A 23,470-nucleotide genomic window follows, 5' to 3' on the forward strand; every position below is an offset into this window, starting at 1 on the left:
AAAATACACAAACACCCAGAGACCTTCCTCACATAAAACAGTTTTTGTTTTCAAATTTATTCTCGATTCATGGTGGCATTTCTTTTTATACTCCATTCTTTGGACTGTATTTATCGTTTAACATCATTACACGTAAATTAAGAAATACAGTAAATTTATAAATATAGCATATTTTATCAAATATTCTCTCATTTAATTCCTGTAAAAATATTATTATCAAAATAAGTAATAAATTACTCCAGGGATGAAATAGAAAAAGTGTTATTAAATATTATTTTAGAATTTTAAAAAGACAAAACAGTTTTTACTAAGGACAAATATAATAAATAGAGGGAGAAAATCCTAAATTTTTGCTAATTCTTTATCTAATAAGGGTTATTTTAAAAAGAAAAAATAGTACCCCCCTATTTAAAAATATAAGAAATTTTTTAAAGAGTTAGATGTTACAAAATTTAAGGTATTTTTAGTTTTTTGAGGTGTAATAATTATCTTTTTTCTAAAAGTGCCATATTATTGAATTACTTTATATTTATTGTAGGATGTTTAATAAAATAAATATGAAAAGATATGGTTAGTTTAAAAGTAGATAACTACTTTATTGTGAGGTAATATTTAGTTACAAATGCCTAATATTTTTTAACAGAAGGGGTATCTAATAATGGAAAAGGGATAAGACTTATATACTTAATATATCTTTATCCAATTAAATCATGTATGTGAATTTTAACTTGTTAATAATATTAATCACAAAAATTTATGTCTTAGTCTTCTCATTGCGTGGGCTTTGCTTCATTCAAATGTTACAGTCACTCAATACTTATACTAATTACAGTCATTAAATTCAAATTTAATTTTTGCTATCGTTTGAAAAATCAATCAAAGATATTTGAGAATCTTCGTAATGTTAGATAGGAAATTACAAAAGTCCAATTAACAAAACAATAATTTATTGTAAATAAAGACGGTGATCTCTTATTAGTATTTTAATAATTCAAGATATATAGTTGTTATTTTTCTCTCTCTGTTTTTTTTCAAAGCAAGTCGAATGAATATATTAGCTAGGAGCATAAAAAGTAGTCTTACAATTCAAAAGAATATAAAAAAGGATAATGACAGAAGGAAAAAAAAAAAATTCAACAAGCCATTGCGACTGTTGCCTCTTAAACAAAACATAATTAAATTAACCAAATTGCTGAAGAACATCTTGAGCGAAGCAATAAATTTTTTCGTCTGGAAGCTTGAAGTTTCTCGTATGAGTCCAAACGATGATATGACCAAGACTATATGAAGATGATAGAGACAATCCATGAAATTGTGGATCCAGTAGAGAATTGCTCTTAGACATGCAAGCCTAAAGGCATTGAGGATCATTGTGACAAGCTTTGCGAATCAAGAACCTGCTGAACTTGTCATCATTGAAAAGGACTTAAGCTTCTATTGGTAGGTATTCTTGATGAAGCTTAATTGTCTTTGGAGTTCTCGGATAACTTTGAGATGGCGAGAATTTGAAAGTCCCATGAAGAACCTGATTTCTCTTGAACGAAATTGAGTGAAGCAGAAGCGAAAACAAGCTGAAACTCCCTTTGATAAACTCAATGGAGATATAAACCCCACCTGTTTTACTGCCGGGCCTGAACAATGGCCCAATTAGCCCAACCCAGGCCATGAACTTCAGATGCAAGTCCAGTTATTCCTTTTTTTAATTCCCCAACTTTAGAAATTATTCTATAACTCCTAAAAGCGATCTTTTTTATACAAATAATGATAAAATTATTTTTTTCCCCTTTGAAGAGCATAAATTTTCAAGATTTATTATAAAATTATAATTTTAACATAGGATTAAAAGACAATTTATCTCCTAAATTATAGGTTTATGAATGTTTGAAATTTTAAACTCATTTTTTACATAATATTTTCCTTCAACTTTTCAAAATGGTGAAACATTGTCTCTACTGTTAATGAAATGAAATTCAAAATAAAAAATTAAAAAATGACCAATCTACCTCTATTCTTCAATTGGTGAAAGACAAAAATAAAAAATGAGAAGAGTGATAAGACTAATAAAGACATTAATAGTAAAAACGTGAAAAAAAATAAGAGAATTTGAGTACATGAAATTTTAAATAAATAGAGCCTATAGAAAATTTAAAATTACAAAGGAGTTTTAATAAAAAATTGGATTATATTTGGATTTGGATTTAACTTTTATGTATCTAAATGAAGGTTTTAGTTCAAATTTAAATTTAAATTATCATGCATATAAATGTACCCAAATGTATACAGTAATCTCGAAAGATAAAGATTTAAAAAAAGAAAGAAAGAGAGAATTGATTATAAAATATTGACCTTACATGTAGTTGTGTTCATGAATCTGCCCAGCAGCCTTTGGTTTGACGCTTATAAAGAGCATGCGTCTGTTAGCGCAAACGGTTTTCAGTGCTGATTGGTTTGCCTTAGGTGACGAGCTGAACCAAAAAGGAGATTATCCAGATTAAAATTGAACAGTTTAACCCGCTAAAGTTAATATTTGCAATAAAAGCTCTCATTATTTAAAAAATTAAGTTATATGTATAATTATTTAATTGGAAAATTTTTATCCCTTACTATTAGTGTTTTGTGAGAGATATTTTTTATTGTTGGTGAAGCCTACACCTTATGCATAAAAAATTGAATAATTTAGATTTAATATTATTTTATTTTTATCTTTTCGGTAAATACTTTTTTTGATACGCATATAATTTAAAATAAAGATAATATCCTAACCTTGTCCCTTTGAAATATAACTTTATCATTTGAAAGTTATAAAATAACATATATGAGCCACTCTTAGAATTTTATTATCTAAAACATAAGTCTTTTTTATGGGAGTTTTTGAAGTATTATTTAATTTATTCAAAAATTTCCCCCTTGTCAATTTCTAAATATAAAACGAATATATATTAAGAGGATTGAGAATTAATGCAACTTTCAAATAATTTTAGTATTATAACTAATTTTTCTTCATTCTGCCAACTTAGAGAAAGAGACGTTCTACTTTGTCCTATTTGCATGTCTCATTAGATATCAGTATTAGCATTAGTTTTAGTTTCATTAGTATCAATAATAATATAGAAAGATCTCGAAGTGCATTACGATGCTTACGCAATGGTAAAATTTAGCAACTAATCTTATAATTACTGATTTTAAAGTAATGAAATGGACATAATATTTTATCTTCCCAGTTGAAAGATTGATTCCTAAGCAGAGTTGTTTAGATTTTGAATTGATAATTATCTCCTGTCACAAAATGTTGTCATTAATTTATTCATAGATTAGAATATAGTAGAGTTTAATTTTCCGTACACAAATATCAAATGAAGTGGTACCCTTCAAACTTCATCGACATTGTAACGTAAGATTATTCTTAATTAATGTATTTTTTATTAGAGAGTCATTAAAATACAATTTTATTTAAAACTGAATTAAAAAAAACAATTATTCAATCCATAAGATAATTCATGCATCAATACAAATCCAGAAATCATGAGAGGGTCGTAACTGAAATTTTATTTAAATATGAGATAACAATAATTTCTACATTTTTCATAAACAAAATTATACTTATTTTTTAAAAGATTTTTTGAGTAGGATAAATTCGTCACTGTACACACTATATATATATATATATATATATATTTAAGAAAGATAGGTCTTAAGATTATGGATGGCAATCATGTCATGTTATGATGCCCAAACTTTATCTAACCCCCTAATTAAGGATGGGTCAGCATGTCACGATCTTGAAGGCGGCATTAAAATAAATTTGTCACTTGTCCAATTAAATGAGTCAATTTAGATTTATTAATTGGCTTCAAGATAATGCTGGAACTTTCTTAGAGGCTGTTATTGGCCAAGTGTGAGCAAGCCACTTGTTTGTGCTAATCACAATCACTGCTTCAAATATTATATATTATACTTTTTCTTAAATATTTAAAAGTATAAGATATTTTTAATTTTCTAACATGGAATTAATATTTTTTAAAAAATATAGCTTTAATAAAGAAATTGTTTAATCATTCCTCCTTTAAATGAGACACCGTATTAAATAAAGATAAATATAAAAAGATGATATTAGTTTAAAAATAATTAATTAATTTATTGATAGTATAATTTAATTTAAAATATCTTATATTTTTTTAATGAAAGAGTATTATGGATAAGAGATTGGATTTTCTTTCATACAGTATGTTCTACAGGTAGTGTTTTAATTTGGGTGAGTGATATTTCGGCCAATCAGATGGATTAAGAAATTCAAAGTTTCGTCGAGCAACGGATTCATAAAGATACAGGGAAAAGCAATGATCATAAATATAATAGTCCAGTTTTTTAAATTTTCTATTGTAGAATTTTTTGTATAGAATTTAGGGAACAAATAGGCCAATTTTTTTTGTCTTTTCTGTTGGCTGTGGAATTCATCATCAAGAAGATAAGTTTGAATCCTAATTAATCTCTGAAATTTTGTATATTGTAAAATTTTACAAACATAAAAAAACATAAGTAAATATATACGGAATAACTTTTGTGCATATTTTTGCTATGTATACTAGGGGTGTTCACGGGACGGGACGGGACACGGGACATTTTTGCTATATATACTAGGGGTGTTCACGGGACGGGACGGGACCGGGACACCCCTGTCCCATGTCCTGTCCCAAAAAAAAGTTCGGGATTAAATTTTGATCCCGCGTCCCGTCCCGTTAAGAGTCGAGATAGGACCGAGACAAGATCGGGACGTCCCGCCGTCTCGATAAATGGAATAATATCGAAAAAAGATTTGGATAATAACGTTCATTAAAATTTTAAATTATATAATTTATTAAGTTTAAAATCAAAATAACACAAGTACATAAATAAAAATAATTTAAAATTAATTATTGAATTATATTAATCACAACTATATATTATAATAAAAAATACAAGTGATCTTTATGCTATAAGATTAGCAACAACAGGCAAGTCAAACACAACATCAAATAATTGTTCTTCTACTTCAGTGAAGATGTACTAAGCTAATTACTTTTCTAAAAATAAGCAAGAAATATGTTATAAATAAAATTTATTAAATAGATAGATATAAGAATAAATTATATTAATATAATTAATATATTATAAAAAAGATATCGCTATGTTTACTCCATGTCATTAAAATTATCAATATAAAAACACTTTAGTTTTAAATAAGAATCATAAGTATTAAAATTAAAATTGTTATAATTAATATAAGTATAAATTATATTAATATAATTAATATATTTAAAATAAAAAATAATATATATAATATTCGGGATGGGATGGGACGTCCCGATGGTAATCCTGTGTCCCGTCCCTTCCCGAACCCCTTTTCTGTCCCGTCCCATAAAGTCCCGTCCCGATTATTTTCGGACCGGGACAAGACCCATCCCGATATGATCAAGATGATACCGGGTCAATCGGGACGGGTCCAGATTGAACACCCCTAATGTATACATACTATATGTTCTCTACTTGCAATTGATACCATTATATATATATACATTTATACACATATGTTCATGATCTCTAAAATTCAAAGAACTGAATTATGATCTTTATTCTTTAGTGACAGAGCTAAAATCCTAGTTTAGAAGACAGTGGTGGAACTAAATTCTTTGACACAAGAAAATTTTTTTTTATCTCTTTCAAATCTAATATTTCTCTTTCTTTTTTTTCGTTTGTTTCGTAATTCAACCTTATAAATGTGATGAGTCAATGAAAGATATTCAATGAGTTTATTCTTGAATATTGAATTTTTACTCTTTCTTATCTTTTTTGACTAGTTCTTAATTAGTATTCGGGGAGACGATGAAATGGGGTTAGTTTAGTCAAATTAAGTTTTTTAATTTTTTTAAATAATTAATAAATATTATTGATATTTAGATGTAATGAAATTACAAACTAATATTCACTAATTTTTAAGTTAAAAAATTAAATTTTAAACATGGAAAAAAAGATGGAAATGAGTTTAAAATTTAAAATATTAAAAATAAGATGTGCAAAGTATAAGAAGAAGGATGCAAACTACTTCTTTCGGATCACAATATAAGTCATAGTTAGCTAATTCATAGTTTATGAACAATATTAGTTGAAACTTTGAATTCCTTAAAATGTTAACATTTTTTTCATTTATACACTCATTAAATATCCAATATAAAAGCTTTGATGAGAGTAATTAAAATTTCAATGCATGATTTTTTAAAAAAAGAGTAATAAATGAAGTAAGGGTATAGTTAAAAAAATAAATATAAAAGCTATCTAATACCTTATATTATATACCAAGTAATGCTTCTAGAAGATATTTCATATTATAATTTAAAAGGAGTATAAAATATGAAAATTCATACTCCATACATATCATCTTTCCTTGCCCTCTCTACTACATGTAACTTCCGAGGTGAAGATCTTTGTGAATTATCTTATCTACTTTTCGCACATATTCATGTATTTTTCCGTTCAAGCTCATTCCTGAATTTAGGTTATTATCATCTGAACATTCGTATGTACTAAATAGCAAAGTATATCAAGAATTTTATGGTTTTTTTTTGGAAATTATACACCATAATGTTAGTATAAATACAATATACTTATCTACTACCCAAAAAAAAAAGTCCCTGTATTGGTATTTATTCCCTTCGTCGGCTTTTAAAAAGTCATGTTCTATAATGTGTGTGTATACTTCCTCCCAATTTACAAGATTTTTTCAGAGATGATTTGGCGTCCCATAACATGGCATTTTGATAAAAATAAAAATAAAATTTTGTTAATTATACTTGTTTCAATATTACTTTTCTCTCTTATTATATTTTCTCTCTATTTAATGTTTTACAAATAAGATTACATTGAATGAATGATATTTTTAAAAATTTAAATTTTATTTTGAAAAAACAAGGTTGTATTCCTTCTGGGCCATGATACATGACATCTTTTAAAAGTTTTATTTGATTCAAAATATAAGGTATTAGATCATATTTATACTTATTTTTTTTAACTATACCTCTATTCTATTTATTGTTCTTAAAAAAAATTGATGCATTGGAATGTCAATTGTGATTATTAAAACATTTATATAGAATGTTTAATGAGGGTATAAATAAAAAATGTAAAATTTCTCAAGAAATTAATGTTTCAATTAATTTTTTTAGCACCATGAAATAGTTAAGTTACTAATATTTTATTGTGGTTCATGAAGAATAATTGGTGTTTGATAAACTTTATGAGTAGTATTCATAATTTTGTTTAAAAATATATTATAATTTGATGAGGAAGGAATATCATTTTAAAATTCACTTTAAGTAACATTGAGAATAATTTATTCTTGAAAAGCTCTTGACGAATAAAAAATACTTGACCTTCCACATTTCAGTTTGTTCAACATTAAAACTTTAAAAGAGCTGACTGTATTTTATAAAGGGTACTGTACTAGTATTTGAAAAGATTAAAACGTTTTTGCAACATCAGCTAACCTTGGTTTGTAGTGCCATGAAAAGATTACATATTAATATGCAATTTTTTTAAATAACATATTAATATGTGATTGAGAGAGTAACAATTTGAGGCTCTGTAAATTAAGGCACACTTTTTTTTTGGGAAAAAGTACGGCGCATTTTAAAGTTTTGAATACATTTTTACTCTCTTTATTATAGATATTTTTTATTGCTCATAAATTTCTTCTTATTAAAAGTAATTATGTTCAAAACACAATCAAATATTAAATATAGATATTTTTTTGTGAAGATTCAAACATTAATTCATTATGGTGTGAGTAATTAACTAATCCTTTAGACCCAACTTCATTAGTAAAGTTTTGTGTGTACATTTAAATCAAATTAAAATGAAAATTTTTTTCTCTCATCGATCTTCTCTATATTTTTAATAAGCTTCTTCCTTGGATCTTGTCAAATTATTTATATTTACTTTAGTTTTATAACAATTCTTTTACGTGATAAGATCCTCTAGCACATAAAACTGCAAAGCTTCTTGACTTAGTGAAAGAAAATAGAAGACAGGTTAAGTTAGTCTTCCTCATCGCATAAATACTTACAAAAATTATATAAAAAAAATTAATTATTGCAAGATTCATTAGTAATTGAACTAAGGCCATTAAAAATATATTTTTAATTTCAAACATAACTATCATACATAACAAACTTTCTTAAAGGGTTAGAGTTTGTTGCTTTTTATTACATTTGAAAATGAAGAGAGTATGATAATTATGTTTGAAATTAAAAATGTTAGATTAAATTATTCTTGTAATAAATGAAACAAGATTATCTTATGAAAATAAACTTTAATTTTATAATGGACAATTTGAAAAATACGTGATACTCATTTATTAAAAAATATAAGATATTTTTTTCAACATGTAATCAATGAGTTCTTTTTATTCAAAAATACCCTTAATAAATAAACTAATCAACTCTTTACATGCAAGTAAAACACTCTATTAAATAAGGACAAATATGAAATGATCATATAAGTTTTAAAAAAATTAGTTAATTTATTGGAGAGTGTGATTCAATTAAAAATATTTTGTATTATATTTTTGAGTGGTAGGAGTAAATGATTTTTGAATTTTGTAGTTTCACTTATAAACAATATATAATAGTTTATCTTATAGTAAAAAAGTAAAAAAAGAAAAAAGGGGAGTATCTTTCAATATATTCAGCACCAATTTACTAAGAGTATATCAAAAAGAAAGGATTTAAATACTTATCTTTACATGCTCAATATACTTTTGTCTAATTAAATTATAATAAGTAAATTTTAAAATGCTACTAACATTAATGAAATTTTTGAGCATTAAATATTAAATCTTTATCTACCTTAGTAACTGAAGCCTTGGGCTTTAAAGCTTGCCATGATGCTAGCTCATGATTTGAGTATTCATAAAGTCATTTTTTAATGTGATTGTAAATATTTATGAGATTTTTATAGATATAACTCATATTATAAGACTAAAACAATCAAATAGTTCAACATTTATTATATTTTATATTATAACTAATTTATTATATTTGTTAATTATATATTTTTGTATATCAATGATAAACTTCTTGAAAATTTTTAAATTTTTAATGATAACTCTTTTGTATATCAATGATAAAACATTTTTATATCTATGTGAATTACCCACACTCTTAAATTTTTAAAAATTTGGTCCAAATTTTTTGGACATGACATTTTTTTGGACTAATGGGCCAATTTATCCAATATTTATATTCATACACACACACACATATTCATATATATATATTAAGAAAATTGTATTAAAACCGAATTCTCACTAAAATATTTATTTCTTTATTAAATGAAGGTCTTATAAAATTAGATAGGGGAAGCATTAAAAAAATAATTACTTTCAATTTTTTTTGTCCAGAAAATTAGTTTCAAACGTTTAAGTTAATATTATTTTATCAAATTTATTATTAATTTTTTATAAATATTATCAACTGTTTAAAAAATTTATATAATATATAAATGATAATCAATGTGATAGTTGATTTTGGAATCCATGCAATACACAATACAGCTTTACTTTTTATTATAAACCAGTAAAGTACATGCATGGTCACATGCAATATTTTTTTAAAATAGGTGACATATATTATTTATGATAAATTTTAGGAGGAAACTTTTTTCTAAAAGAATAATTTGCCATGGACACATTTTCCATATTGTATACATAATGAATCCTTCAAACGAATTATTGGGAAATCTTTGATAATTTAGTCTGAAGAATTACGGCTTTTCTTAATATTTCATATTATATGTTTATAATGCATTTCTTTACTTTTTGTTACTTGTATATAATCAAATATTATTGACGATAACTAAATGTCTCTATCATGTATAGGATAATATGAAAAGTGTGTATATTATACATTATTCTTTTGTGGTAGATTTTTCTGCTAAAAAAAATTGTCATAAATAATGAATTTTACCTTTTTTAAAAAAAAAAAACCCGTTGATGCACGTGTACTTTTTTTCTTAATAAAGGCTGCATGGGTATTTTATTTAGTTTTATCAAAGATGTATGGTTGTGATAATTTCTTGCACCTTACATTTTTTTTTCGCCTTTAACTTATCTCAGTAACTCGGTCGCATATTTGAATTTCAATTACAATGTTTATTAATTAAATAAAATTTTTAGTTAATAAAAAAATCATCATTAAATTAATTAATACTATTTTTTAATCAACAAATATAAATAGTATTATTTAATTAGAAAATATGAATAATTTTAAATTTCAAACTTCACACTAGAAGCAATCAATATCTTACCCTTTTAAGAATATTGGATTTTATGGAACTTCAAAATTAAATCTTTGTGATTCAAATCCCAATATTTCACAATAATTTAAATTTTAAAGATTTAAATCTAGATGGAGATGGATAAAAATAATTTATTTTATTTAGAAGATATGGTAACTAAATATTTAAAAATTTTGTCCGAACCTTTCTGCAAATCAACAGCCGAACTTGACTTTCAAAGCACTGAGTTGTAAGGAAGGGCATTTGAAACACTAAATTGCATGAAGCAAATTGAAGCTAATCTTACTTATATATAGAAAGAGAGATTTTGAATTTAGTAATAAATATAAAACTAAATTGCATAAAACCTTTAAAATTTTAAGGTAGATGTATGTGACCCCCTCACCTTAAACATTCAAAGTTAAGTCCTCTAACCTTTTATTTTATTTTATTTTTTGAAACCTTCTACAATTAATTAACTTTCTTATGTTATTAAGAGAGTTTATCATGTCAGATTTATAAAATATACATAACGCATGATATGAAAAAAATATTTTATTAATTTTTAATACAATTTAGGGAGGAGCAAAACTATAATGTTTATTTTTGATACGTATGATGATACTCTTATTTTTTAAGTTAAAGGACTTTGTTCTCATTGTTTATTGTTAACACAATTTAAGAGAAAAATTATAATTTTATTTTTTTCTTATTAATTAACAAAGCCTTTTATATTAAATAAATAAAAAGAAAATATCTAAAAGTTGCTGTTCGTCACAGTTTTAGATGTAGGGCTCAGAACGTCACAACCCTTTAGGTATTTGAGTATGCCAAGCGTGCCAAGAAACATGTTCTCCAAAGACTAAGTTGCTATCATACGATTAAAAGAGTTCTTAAAATTTTTTATTGCAATTTTTTTAGAGAGTCAAGTGACATGCAAGAGCAATGGCGGTGGGTACACTACAAATGAGCGCAAAGCTCACTGGAATTACTTAGTGAAGCAAAATACAATAAAGTGCTTCAAAAGAATAGAGAAGTAAACATGTTTGAAAAACTAGCCTAAGAGTAGGATTTACACAAAGAGGGTAGATCTCATAGGGGGGTTGCAGATTACTCAATTTCAGCATTTGAATACTTTGCGTTGGATAAATATTGGATAAATTTGATAATGTGAAAAGCCCTTTAATTATGTGTTTGTTGTCTATTTATAATAAATGGCAATGACATGTTCTTATTTGAAGTTTGCATTTAGCGCCAATAGGTGCTGATTATTGCTCGTGTTAGCTGTGACCAAGGGTGCGCCATGCTGTGTGCATTAAGGAGAGAGTGCTTCGTGGAACTCAAGAAATGGGAATAATGCTAAATCTTCCCTTGCATAAATGCAGTGCTCCATTTAAATTTGTAGAATGGGCTCGCAGTTGGACTACATCCTTTGAATATTCAATAGTAGGCCTCATCATTCTAATGAGAATCATGTAAATAAAAATTTATCAGTTAATGCAAAAAAAAAAAAAAAACTATACACCATTGATTTAAAAAATGGATAAAATTGATACAAAAGTAAATATTTAAAAAATAATATAATTTTGATCCATTTATTATTTGCTTATATAAAATGTCACTAAGCTTTTATACGGCTTTTCATGATTTGATATGACAAATTTTATTAATAACATAATAAAGTAATTAATAGTAGAGGGTTTTAAAAATTAAAATTAAAAGTTAAAGGGTTTATTTTAAACGTTTAAATGAAGGTATCATATGCAATCACTTTAAAATTAATGAGATTTTATGCATTTTAATTTATTTGTAATTATAATTGTAAAAAAAGCTTATTTGTAATAATAATTTTATTTTTAAAACGGTCACAACATTAAATTTTTTTAATATTAATTTTTGAATTATGTGTGTCCAAGTTTAAGCATTGATATAGATAAAATTAAGGATCTATTTAAATAATTATCAAAAGTATACTCAAACTATATTTGAAATATACTTTTATTAAATCTAATAAATAATTGAATTCTCTAAACATATTTTTATTAAATTTTGTTTAAAAAATATACTTTTATTAAATATGAACTGAAAATCATTGGGTAGAACTATAATGATCATCATGTCATGCTAGATAATTTTTTTACATTTGAATTTAGTTAAAAAAAAGGGGATTAAAAAAGAAAAAAAGTTGCAACAAATGTCGAGGAAAAGAAAGGGCATTTGCGTAATTGAAGAATATATTTTATATCTCCGGATCTTTTACTGTCTTTCGGTGCAGTTTTAGCGAAGACTGTGACTTGATTAGTAGATGACGAGGTGTGTGCAAGAGTTACGTGTGCTGTAAGCGAAAGCCCAGCAAATCCCACTCTCTGTCTCTTCTCCCTCACTCCTAGAATCCTCCCTCTTTCTCTCACAGCCAAATTTTCTGCCGAATTCGATTCCTTTGTTTCTTTCGTGGGATTATTTTCACCGGAAAACGAGAATTAACGCTTGGGATCATGCAATTTCGAGGCTCTGTTGTGGCTTTACCAGTTTTAGTGAGAATATCGTCTTCTTTTGAGTTCTGAATGGGATTTTGTTGAATAACGAAACGAAGAAGAAAAAATGCGCAAGTCTTTCAAGGATTCCCTGAAAGCTCTTGAAGCTGATATCCAGTTCGCCAATACTCTGTAATTTCTTCTTCTCTCTCTCTTCTCCCTCCCTCAAGAATTCGATATGCATGTTGTATTTTGTGATTTTGGATGACATACCAAATGAAAATTTCTGGGACTTTGAGGAAGATTCTGGTCCCTTGTACTGTTAAGTGTTTTTGGATTATGGCTTGTGAACTTGGGTGTAAAATTTTTCTGATATCATCTTTGATTGGTGGTTACCTAGTTATAACGTCATAGAAAATCTTACCTGTTTGTTTTCCCCCATCGCGTGCTATGGGGTTAAAACTAAAATTAGAAATTGGTTTCTAATTTTTAAGCTATTTAAAAGACCAGTTACGGCTCCGCACCTAGCTCGAATACAGAATGATTTTTTTTTTTTTAAAGGGGGAAAAAAAGCGGAATGAGGTGCGGTTTGATTAGGTATTTGGTGAGCAAGAAGAAGAGAAAGCAATCAAGGTTTGGGGACTGAAATAGTTGCGGTGAGGAAGCATAAGTTAATTGTTTGCTGTGGTTATACTTGTTAACAGGCAGGATCTTCCTTCTGGATTGTTTAGCCTTCTTATTAATTTCTTAACGCCTTCCACAGCAAATTTTACTATTCCTTTTGAAAGAGTTGTTTGAACTTTGAATGATGGCATTATGTAACTGTCCTCAAAAAGAGCGAAGCACTTGACTATTATACAAATATTAGATCTGTTTGAATTTTGATCTGGGCCAGTAGAAGAAAGGACAAACCATATAACTGGTGTCACTCCCAATTTTCTCGTGATTGCCCAAGCTTTTTTGAGTTGAATGATTTTTTACAAACCAATATTGAAGACGAGCATTCATAAAAGTATTTAGTAGGGAAACTAGGCTTTAACCTCATTAAGGATTTCTTTTTGGTTTCACATCCTCATTAAGGAGATAAAGAAGTTTTTATTTGCCTGTTTAAAATTTGAGTGCTCATTACCTTTTGTTATGAATTTCATCTATTTATACTCTATATTACTGCGTTGGTGTTTTAATGGTGCACGTTTCTCAAGGTCAAGAAGAATATAACGTCCCTTCTTCTTATAGTTTTTTAAACCTTTTCATTTCACATAATATGTGTGACACAGAGCTTCTGATTATCCAAGAGATTATGATGGTGCCTGCATACAAATGAGATTGTCCTACAGTCCAGCAGCTCAATTGTTTCTTTTTCTGGTTCAGTGGACTGATTGTCACCTCGCTGGAGCCTTGGGATTGCTTAGAATTCTCATATACAAGGTGCATTTTCTGCCTCTTTACTCTATATCCGTCTCCAGAGTCTAGACTCGCCACTTTCTATGCCTTGTTAATATAAACAGCCCGTTATATATTAAAAAAAAATGATACTATGGTAAAATGCTAGTGTCTTACAATACCTTGGATTTGTTACAGGCATACGAGGATGGTAAGACAACAATGTCCATTTATGAGCGAAAAGCCAGTCTGAAGGAGTTCTATTGTAAGTGCATATTCGTACTGAAAAATAACTGTCTAATGCTTTAAACTGTGTCGTTTATTCATAAGTGTGCTATGATGGCTTTATAACTTTCTTGTGAAGACATGCTTGACTATATATATGTGGTTGCCTTTAATTTCTTTAATGACAGGTGTGATCTTTCCCTCTTTATTGCAACTCCACAGAGGAATTACTGATGTAGAAGACAGAAAACAAAAAGAAATATGTGCTACTAAGTATAACTCAAAACCTGTAGTAAGCAAAGGAAAGCATTCTCAAATTGACATAGAGAGAGAGGAAGAATGTGGTATTTGCATGGAGGTGAACAGCAAGATTGTATTGCCTAATTGCAATCACTCGATGTGCATGAAATGTTATCGAGACTGGTAAGCAAATTTTGACATTTTAGATCTTTCTTGGACTACTGTCAGTAACCAGGGGAATCCTTTCGATGATAAAAAGGTTGTTAAGTTAAAACAATTCAATAAAAAGAATTGACTCATCTAAATGATAGAATCTAGATATTGGAGATATGGACCAATGCCAACATTTCAACATATTCTTTTTGACATTGAAGGGTGTAGAATAAAACCAATTTATTGTACCTATTTCAGCCAAAGAAGAGAACTGTATGTTAAAGAAAGAATCTACTCCTCTTGAGATTTTCCTTTCAAAGTTTCCTTTTAAGACATGCTCTTGAGATTTTGTAAACTGAGCAGAAGATTTAGGACTGCCTTTTTGGAAATATGCTTGGGCAATTCAATTTTTTGGGCAAAGCTATGCTTCTGACCTAGCCTTGTATCATATTGAGCGAACCTTCACATTCTATTGAGTTTTCAAAGCAATCTAGTTCTTACTAATCGCTAGCAAAGATAGTTTTTTTTTTTTTTATTATTTCAAGAGATCTTGAAAAAAAGTGATGGGCATACCCAGTCTTTTGTTGCTATCATATTCTTGCATACTGGTTTCAGTTATATCCACTTACTGTTATTGCTATTGGATTTCCTTTGTCATTTTGATGGTTGCTTCGCTTCTAAAGCATTTAATACTGCCACTGGTTTAGGCATGCCCGATCTCAGTCTTGCCCTTTCTGCCGGGACAGTCTGAAAAGAGTGAACTCTGGTGACCTTTGGATCTACATGAACAACAATGAGATAGATGACATGGCTTCAATCACAAAGGAGAATTTAAAGAGGTTATTCATGTACATTGAAAAGTTGCCTCTTCTTGTTCCAGATCCAATATTCATGTCTCCTCCTGTCCGCTGGTGAGAGAGCCAATTAAAGCAAGCTAATCCGAACTTCAAAACTCACATCGGTACATAGTTCTCAGTTTGTCCTCGGGTTTCTGGTAAAAAAAAAAAAAAAAAGGGTTGATGTAGTTTCAGGTATTTGCTATTAGTTTCTTCAATAGAATTATGTCATTTCAAGGAGCTGTGCCAAGTTGGAAAAGTTTCTATATCATTCAAGGTGTTGATAATTTTGTTTAACAACTAGATAGCAAATGCTCAAAATTCTCTATTGTTCTTTTCTCAAGCTGTATATAACTTGGGAGTCACAGTTCAATGCTATACCCATTTGATTTGATTCCAATGAAATCACAGAGCTGAAATGTAAAGTCCTTTTTCTTTTAATTTTCATACAAGGGCTATGGTTGGTCCGTCATGGAAGCCACATCATTGTGTTTCTGCCTGCACTATCTTGTCCTTTGAAAATCCCACACACCATCCCTCCATCATTTTCTGGGTTTGATTCTCAGACATATTCTGCTGATAGTCTAGGTTTTATAACTTACGAATATGTTAGGAGCATTCTCTATGAGTAGCTGTCACCGAGGTCTTGTCTCTGCCTGCCGTTCGCTTTTCTGTGTCTTCGCCTTGCAACTCCCACTGCTCTGTGGGGTAATTTAGTAATTTAGTCAGATTCTGTTGAGTCTGCAAGATGCTTCTCCAACACACAAATGGCCGAGCTAGGATCCCTTGTTATGAATCAGCTACACTTTGATTAAAGATTTGTATATAGTCCTTGCTTATTTAGAGGATTTGTATTTTATTTTTATTACTTCGGTATTGAATGGGAAAATAGGATATTTCCATTTTTGTTATGCCACTATCAATATCATTATATATTACGTCATGTGGAAATAAGACAAACGAATTGAGTATTTTTATTTTTAAAACATTCAAATCCATTTGGTCATATATTATTTTTTTAATAACAATTTAGCCATATATTCTACTCAATTCATCTCATATTATGAGACAATTTGAGGTAAAATTATGCATATTAATAAATCTCAATAATGAAACTTTACAAATTAATTTTTTAAAATAATAATAGTATAAGCTTTTAAAAATACTTTTTATTGAATATAGTATTAAATCTACAGTTAATTATTATATTATAATCATTTTAATTCTCTCTCAGGATAATATTTAAAAAATATTATTAATAAAATTTTATTTTTATTAAATTATCTTGTATTTTGGCATAACAAAATATCTTTAATCTTATAATTTGATATAGAAGTATATTAAATTTAAATCAAATGATGCTAGTTAAATGATTAAGTGGCAACAAAATTAATTGAAGCACGTGATTTGATTTTAAAATAATGCATTATACTATCATCAAACTACTTAGGTTTTTTGAAGGTTAAAAAATAAAAACTATTCAGGTTTGTATTTAAGATATTTTTTCTTTTTTATAAAAAAAGATATTTTTTTTTTCTTTGACATAACATTCATATTCAGATGTAAAAATGTGATATTTATTTTATTTTATTTTAGCGACCGTTGCAAAAGATTGTATTAATATAACCTGAAAGATAACTACAAGAAATCAATGGTTTGGTTGGTTGATGAGGCGGTGGTTGCTTGTCTATTTTGGTTTGCAAAACAAAACCAAAACACAAAGGACATTAAAATATGAAGGTAAGGGACTATATATATGCAGTAAGTTCTATCACAAGATAACCATTTGTGTGAAGCGAAAACGGTGTTTCATTCATATCAACTTCGTTTTATACAAAGGTGGAGCTTGATAGTACTAATTCGTTAATCAAAAAGGGAAAACATGTTACTACGGACGCCAACACATTTCAGGCTACAGATCTTAAAAGAGTACATTAGAGTACAATAACTAACACCTGAGGGAGGCTCAAGTGAAAGGCAAGTTCTTCTCTATCTGCACAGAACATTCAAAAGTAGCCTACTAGAATGCACAGACAGCATATATAATAGACTTCCACCAATGAAACATCATTATTCAAATTGAAGGCACAAATCTCAGTCGTCTTCATCGTCGTCGTTGTCATCTTCCTCCTCCTCCTCCTCCTCCTCCTCTTGGTGTGCCTCCTGTACACAGGCAAATAGCCAAACAGTATGGTTTTAAGCTTTCGTCATCACAAGAAACCACATCAAGTTTGATGCAGGACGCAATAGAATGTACTTGATAATTATACCCAAGTTTTTTTCCCAGAATAAAAAGTTACTCCTTCCCGTCTTAAATAAAAGATACTTTCAACTACCTCATGTTAAGAAAAGAAAATAAACTTCATTAAATGGAAAGGCAATGAACCCAGTCTATTAAAACATGACTCCAGGATAATTTATGAGAGTAAACCACAAGGATAAAAAAGACAAGCCATTACATCATATTACATGGTACCGGATATTATGGAGCAAGAAAAAGTTACAGAAGAAACCTTCTTTTTAGGATGAGGGAGAGAAATATGCAAAATTCATTAGGCCAAAAAACGTTCATGCTCCCTAACGTTTTTCTTTTTACTTCCCCTTCAGAATTAAAACAAGTATCTAGAGAGATCAAAGAAGCTACATATCATAAATAATTTACAAATCCACTTGTATCATGCTCGAAAAAAACAAAAATCAAGATTATTTATAAAGATAAAGCTTGTTAAACAAGCTTATTAAGAGAAAAGATAGATAAGAAAGAAAAGAGATTACCTCTTCATCTTCATCATTAACTTCAGATTTGGACCTGTCTGATTCATCATCTCCATCATCCGCTGTGCTTGCCTGGGAACATCATAGAAAGTGGAACCTATGAACAATGAAAACAAAAACACCAAAAACAACAGACCATCTCACGCTAGGTGCTCACCTGCTTTTTATTATAAGCATTCATAAGTTTTTCATACTCAGCTTTCCGTTTCGCAGCCTTGGCTTCATATGGAGCTTTCTCCTTTGAGATTAATAGAAAAATTTAAATCAGTAAGAGAATAAATCCCTTCATCAATATGGCAAGGTCACTGGATACAGATACAGCAGAACTCACTTTAAGAAACACTTGCATAAGGCTATAATCTATACAAAATCTAATAAAAAAGTTTTATTTGAATTATCACATGATGAAAGAAAACCCAATAAAAATAAAATTTGAAATTATGTATCCAAGATTGAACTGCTTACAGCCTCAGTCATGGATTTCCATTTCTCTCCTCCAGCTTTCCCAACCTTCAATCAAAGAGTAGAGTAAGCAACATGGATGGTCATTCAATAAGGACATATATCAGTAAGTAATTGAAGAAACTTAAGTTGTAACTTACAGCTGATACAGCCTTCACACTAGGATTTTCTTTCTTAAAGGTTGCTCTGAACTCCTCGCTGTCATATAGAGATGGAGATAGTTCAAATACTTTCAGTTTTCATGGCAGGAAAAGGAGAAAGGATCAAAGACAGAGATACAAACAGGAAGACAAAGAAAGCACTGGGTGGTCTTTTTGGTTTGTTGGGATCTTTCTTTGCCTTGGTCTTCCGTTTGCTACTTCTGTCAGGTTTAGCTGCAGCCTTTCGCTTTCCAACTTTTCTGAAAACAATAGAGATATATATGTTCCATCACTACAATATTCCTGTAACAGTTGTTTGCACCATCAGGTGTATGTAATCAGATACAAATAAACTTTTAGATATAAGCAAAAACCTTCATCCTTTTGGATAAGAAAATACGAACTCATGAAATGAGAATGCCCCAACTTTATTTACATTAAGTACAATGATACTATGAACTAACCTGTCATCAACGGGCTTCAATGATTCCCTGGAGTTCTTTACTGCTCCCTTTCCTTTGCCACTCTTCATTGTTGAAGTTCTTGAATTGGAATTAGGAAGTTGTTAGAAAAAAAAAACCAAATAAAAAAGGGAGAACACATAGATAACGTTAAAATAAGATTGGTTACAAGATTAGGTCAATTTGAATAAATTCTCCCCAAAGAGGATTGATTAATACACTGACATGTTATATAAGCACCTAGCTGCTCAAGTGTAACAGAATATAGATAAATTCACATGTTTAGAGTTAAGAACTGATCTTAATTTGGACGCATAGCATGAAAAAACATATCATGCTTAAATATGTCATAGGTAACATTTTGCTTCTAACAGGAGTGTTGAACACCAATCAAAATATCAGTGCTTCATTGAGAGTAAGAATTTATTGTAATCTGTAGCCACAGCATAATTCATATGCACAAACAAAATTGAAGAGACCTTCCTTCAGAAAAAAGAAACTAAATACAGAGGAAATCCAGAGAAAGAAGCTGGTGATAAACAGTTCAACAACAATTAGCATAGACCTAATCCACAGTGAAACGTTTAAAGGGTGGGGAAATGGGGATATAAGAAAGCCAGAGAGTCAGAGTTCGAGCAACAAAAACAAATATACAACCTTTCTCATCACAACTCACCATTTTCTCTAAAATTATTGGGAAAAAATGACAAAAAATATTGAGAAAATTCAGCTTTGACTTTTCACAACAACCAAACAGAAACCCAAGCAAAAGGAAACAATAAGAAGCACAGATATGGAAGAAAAGGGGGTACCTTGGAGAAGATGAGGGGGAGGAGGAGGAAGAAAAGAGGAGCTTGGACACGAAGCAGAACCAAATAGAAGCACCCAGAATCTAAGGAAAAAAGAACCTGAGAGAAGAGAAAGGCAGAAACAATAGAGAGGGCATGCGACCGAGTAGCCGGTGAATTTGATAAAGCAACCGGACGAGCCGGTGGATCGTGGGAACTTGGTCGCCACACAAGTCAAATGAAGAATGGGATTTTAGCCTGGCTCAGCCGGTTACCCAGATTCGTTAACGATATTTTAATATGCCCTTTCAATAATCAATAATTACTACACTTCATAATTAATTATTAATTGATCAATTAAAAGCTTTATACTTTATATGAGACGACCAAGATTTATATCTTCCATGGTCAAAAAAAAAAAAAAAAGAAATCAATCACTGGATTTTTGTCTTGTCAGTGCGCAAATGATCATTCAAGCCCAATCTTCGATTTCAAGTTATAGTTTAAAATTTTACCGAAAATTTATGATTAATATAGACAATAATTTTTATATATTTAGTTAAACTAATATTAAAAATAAGAATTACTAATAAATATTATATTAAATAATTTCACTTTATTATTTGTTAACCAAAGGCAGACTAATTAGATCACGAATAAGAGGTTTTTAATTGATTTTTACTAAATTTAAAATACAGAAATGAATATTGTGAAATATAAAGATTGCGTAGAGAAATTCTTTCCTCTTTTTTGGAGCATTATTCCAAGAGCACAAAAGAATTTTGGTGGAGAATAACTAGCCTTTTGTTATATGATGAATTTGGATTTTCTAACCCAATTTATTATGTAATTTAAAACAGGGAGAATCATATCTACCTTTAGAAGGGGAAAAATCGCACTTGTCTCTATCAGTCCAAGAGCCCCAAGTATAAATTTTTTTTTCTTGGAGGAAAAATGCATTTAACCTTAACCACATGGACTATGTGTAATAAAAAGATATTGTGCTACTCATGTATGAACTTTATCATATTTTTTATGAAAATTGTACTATATATACACTTAAAAAACTTGAATATTATTATTCAATTTAAGCACACATGATATGTATAATAAACAGATAATGTGCTGTTCATTTTTGGATCTTGTCATATTATTCATAAAAATTATATTATACATGTACATAAAAAACTTATACATTTTAGGTAAATGCATCTTTTCACAAATAAATATATTTGCAACGGCGTTGGAAATTCTCCCTTTAAAATAATTAACTATAATGATCAAAAATCTAATTTAATGCATATGTGGGATGAAAAGGATTTGATGTATGTAGAGAAATCCTAACCATTCACTATATCTCATAGTTTTTGTGAGGCACAAAGTGTCTCCACCTTCTTACCTCGCATTTCCTTCCATTTTCTCAAAACAATAACATTTGGATAGTCCTGAGCCCTCCTCTCACCTCATGATAGACGACGCTATCTTGATCGGCACTCTTCTTCTTCCTTATTGATTCCATGTAGATGAAGAGGTTTAACAATTTGGGTTCTCTTTCGCCATTCTTGTTGGTTTTTGCAGGCAATGTTGAAGCTATTGACCATAGATGGAATCAACACGGTTTAGATGGAGATAACATGGAGGGAACTTATAGGTGCTTCATCTTGGTCGTGTTAGTCTCTTGCATTGAAGCTAGAAAGGGAAGCCATGGATAAGGCTCTTAGTTGATTGATTATCTACCATGGATACATCAGTTTGATTATTTTTTGGTTTTTCACCATGAAAAGGAACAACAGAACTATAGAAGACCCATCATTTGTTGTTTTTCCATCAAATGGGCGTTATTGCTCTTATAGCCCGCTTGCTCACCATGGCTAAACACTAATCTTCCTCTCTTGAGAATGAAGTTATGCAATGTTCAATGTTGGGTTTCTTTTCCTGGAGGTAGAATTTTCTGGATGAATTTCTTAGTAGATTGAAGAATTTGAAATAAAAGTTGAAACCTATGTCCATTCCTCCCCTCTTTTTTCTACCAGAGAAAATAAAAACTTTGGATCTAAGATATAGATTTTGTGATTATATTAAATACACGATAGAGATGTTGCTTGAACTCTGATTTTGGTTTTAAGATAGGGGAAGGAGAGTGGTGCTGACTGTCAAGTAAGAGAGGGTTGATCGAGATGGTGTCATGTGTCATGAGGATGCTTAATCGAGATGATCAAGAGTTAGGGTTGCTTTTAGTTTTTTTTTGTTTTCTATCCTCACATGAATAAACACCATCTGTCCAACTCTTATCGATCATGACTTTATCCTTTTGCATTTGTTTAAACTATCTTAAATAACTTTATACTTTGTTGCTTTAATTTGTAATCTTGTCATCTTGAATTTGCAATTTGTTTTCTTGATTTTAATAAAAAATACAAATCTTAATGATTACATTTAAAAACTAACATACATTATTTAAATATTTTCAAAAATTTACAACTTTATTTCCTAAATTTATAATTTTATATTATTGAATTTGCATATGGTTTTTGTAACTTTAAAATTAGAAACAAATTGTATTATGTGAAAATACTAATTGAGAATTTTTTTGTTAGGCTTGGATTTAATGTATCACATAATTTGTAAATTATTTAATAAAAATATGTCATGCCAGACAATTATAAATATAAATTAATTTTACTATTGACAATGACAAAGAGAGAGAAAATGTAAGAAATTAAAAAAAATACTCTATTATAAAATGATTAAAAATAATTACACATAATATTTTGTTTAATTAAAATAGTGCAATTTTGGTATTTCCTAGTTTAACTAGTAGTTTCTAGTTCAAGTCCTTAAGTATATAACTATGTGAAATACTTGTTGGAGAGCTTTGCCATTAATGTAATCCTACCTACTCATCACATAAATAATGAATAATTGTATGAAGAAATAATGTATTTTTATTATATAGAATATAAATAATATGGTGCATCATATTCATACAAAAATTTCTCTAATATAAGACTATGTATTAATATATATTTTTTATTAACTTTATTTTTTTAGTCAGTTTCATTTGTCTCATTTAATTCTATTCAACATGGTACAAGACAAAAAACAAAAAAATAAGTATGAGAAAATTAGAAAAGATGAGAATTAAAAAAATAAAAAAAGTACATTTAGTATACCCACAAGTTTAACACTAATTAATGCTCATTTCATTTAAAAATATAAAATATTTTG

General features: G+C 28.8%; 2 protein-coding genes across 2 annotated transcripts; one reads left to right on the forward strand and one right to left on the reverse strand.

The window, feature by feature from the left end:
• Positions 1-12,592: 12,592 nt before the first annotated feature.
• Positions 12,593-16,057, forward strand: LOC129287848 (E3 ubiquitin-protein ligase AIRP2). The gene is made up of 5 exons (XM_054924096.1): positions 12,593-12,971; positions 14,057-14,207; positions 14,361-14,427; positions 14,576-14,810; positions 15,488-16,057. Exons 1-5 carry the CDS (start codon positions 12,907-12,909, stop codon positions 15,693-15,695), a joined length of 726 nt encoding a protein of 241 aa, XP_054780071.1. The 5' UTR covers positions 12,593-12,906; the 3' UTR covers positions 15,696-16,057.
• A 1,344-nt stretch (positions 16,058-17,401) lies between these two features.
• LOC129288519 (high mobility group B protein 1) lies at positions 17,402-20,422 on the reverse strand. The gene is made up of 8 exons (XM_054925135.1): positions 20,267-20,422; positions 19,458-19,535; positions 19,137-19,253; positions 18,994-19,051; positions 18,857-18,901; positions 18,549-18,629; positions 18,392-18,463; positions 17,402-17,779 (listed from the first exon to the last, which is right to left on the reverse strand). The coding sequence occupies exons 2-8, from the start codon at positions 19,523-19,525 to the stop codon at positions 17,711-17,713; spliced, it is 510 nt and encodes a 169-aa protein (XP_054781110.1). The 5' UTR covers positions 19,526-19,535; positions 20,267-20,422; the 3' UTR covers positions 17,402-17,710.
• Between the last annotated feature and the right edge of the window lie 3,048 nt (positions 20,423-23,470).

The sequence above is a fragment of the Prosopis cineraria genome, unplaced genomic scaffold, assembly GCF_029017545.1.
Source record: "Prosopis cineraria cultivar Desert tree isolate PC_DT_omini unplaced genomic scaffold, ASM2901754v1 PC12, whole genome shotgun sequence".
NCBI classification, from domain to species: domain Eukaryota; kingdom Viridiplantae; phylum Streptophyta; class Magnoliopsida; order Fabales; family Fabaceae; genus Prosopis; species Prosopis cineraria.

Bases quoted from the DNA above. Each gene is read 5' to 3' on its own strand.
- LOC129287848 (XM_054924096.1), top strand. From the start codon at position 12,907: ATGCGCAAGTCTTTCAAGGATTCCCTGAAAGCTCTTGAAGCTGATATC. The intron at 12,972-14,056 runs GTAATTTCTTCT...TGTGTGACACAG, and splicing joins ATCCAGTTCGCCAATACTCT to AGCTTCTGATTATCCAAGAG. The intron at 14,208-14,360 runs GTGCATTTTCTG...GATTTGTTACAG, and splicing joins TTAGAATTCTCATATACAAG to GCATACGAGGATGGTAAGAC.
- LOC129288519 (XM_054925135.1), bottom strand. From the start codon at position 19,525: ATGAAGAGTGGCAAAGGAAAGGGAGCAGTAAAGAACTCCAGGGAATCA. The intron at 19,052-19,136 runs GTTTGTATCTCT...TCTATATGACAG, and splicing joins AGTGCTTTCTTTGTCTTCCT to CGAGGAGTTCAGAGCAACCT. The intron at 18,464-18,548 runs GTGAGCACCTAG...TGATGTTCCCAG, and splicing joins ATGCTTATAATAAAAAGCAG to GCAAGCACAGCGGATGATGG.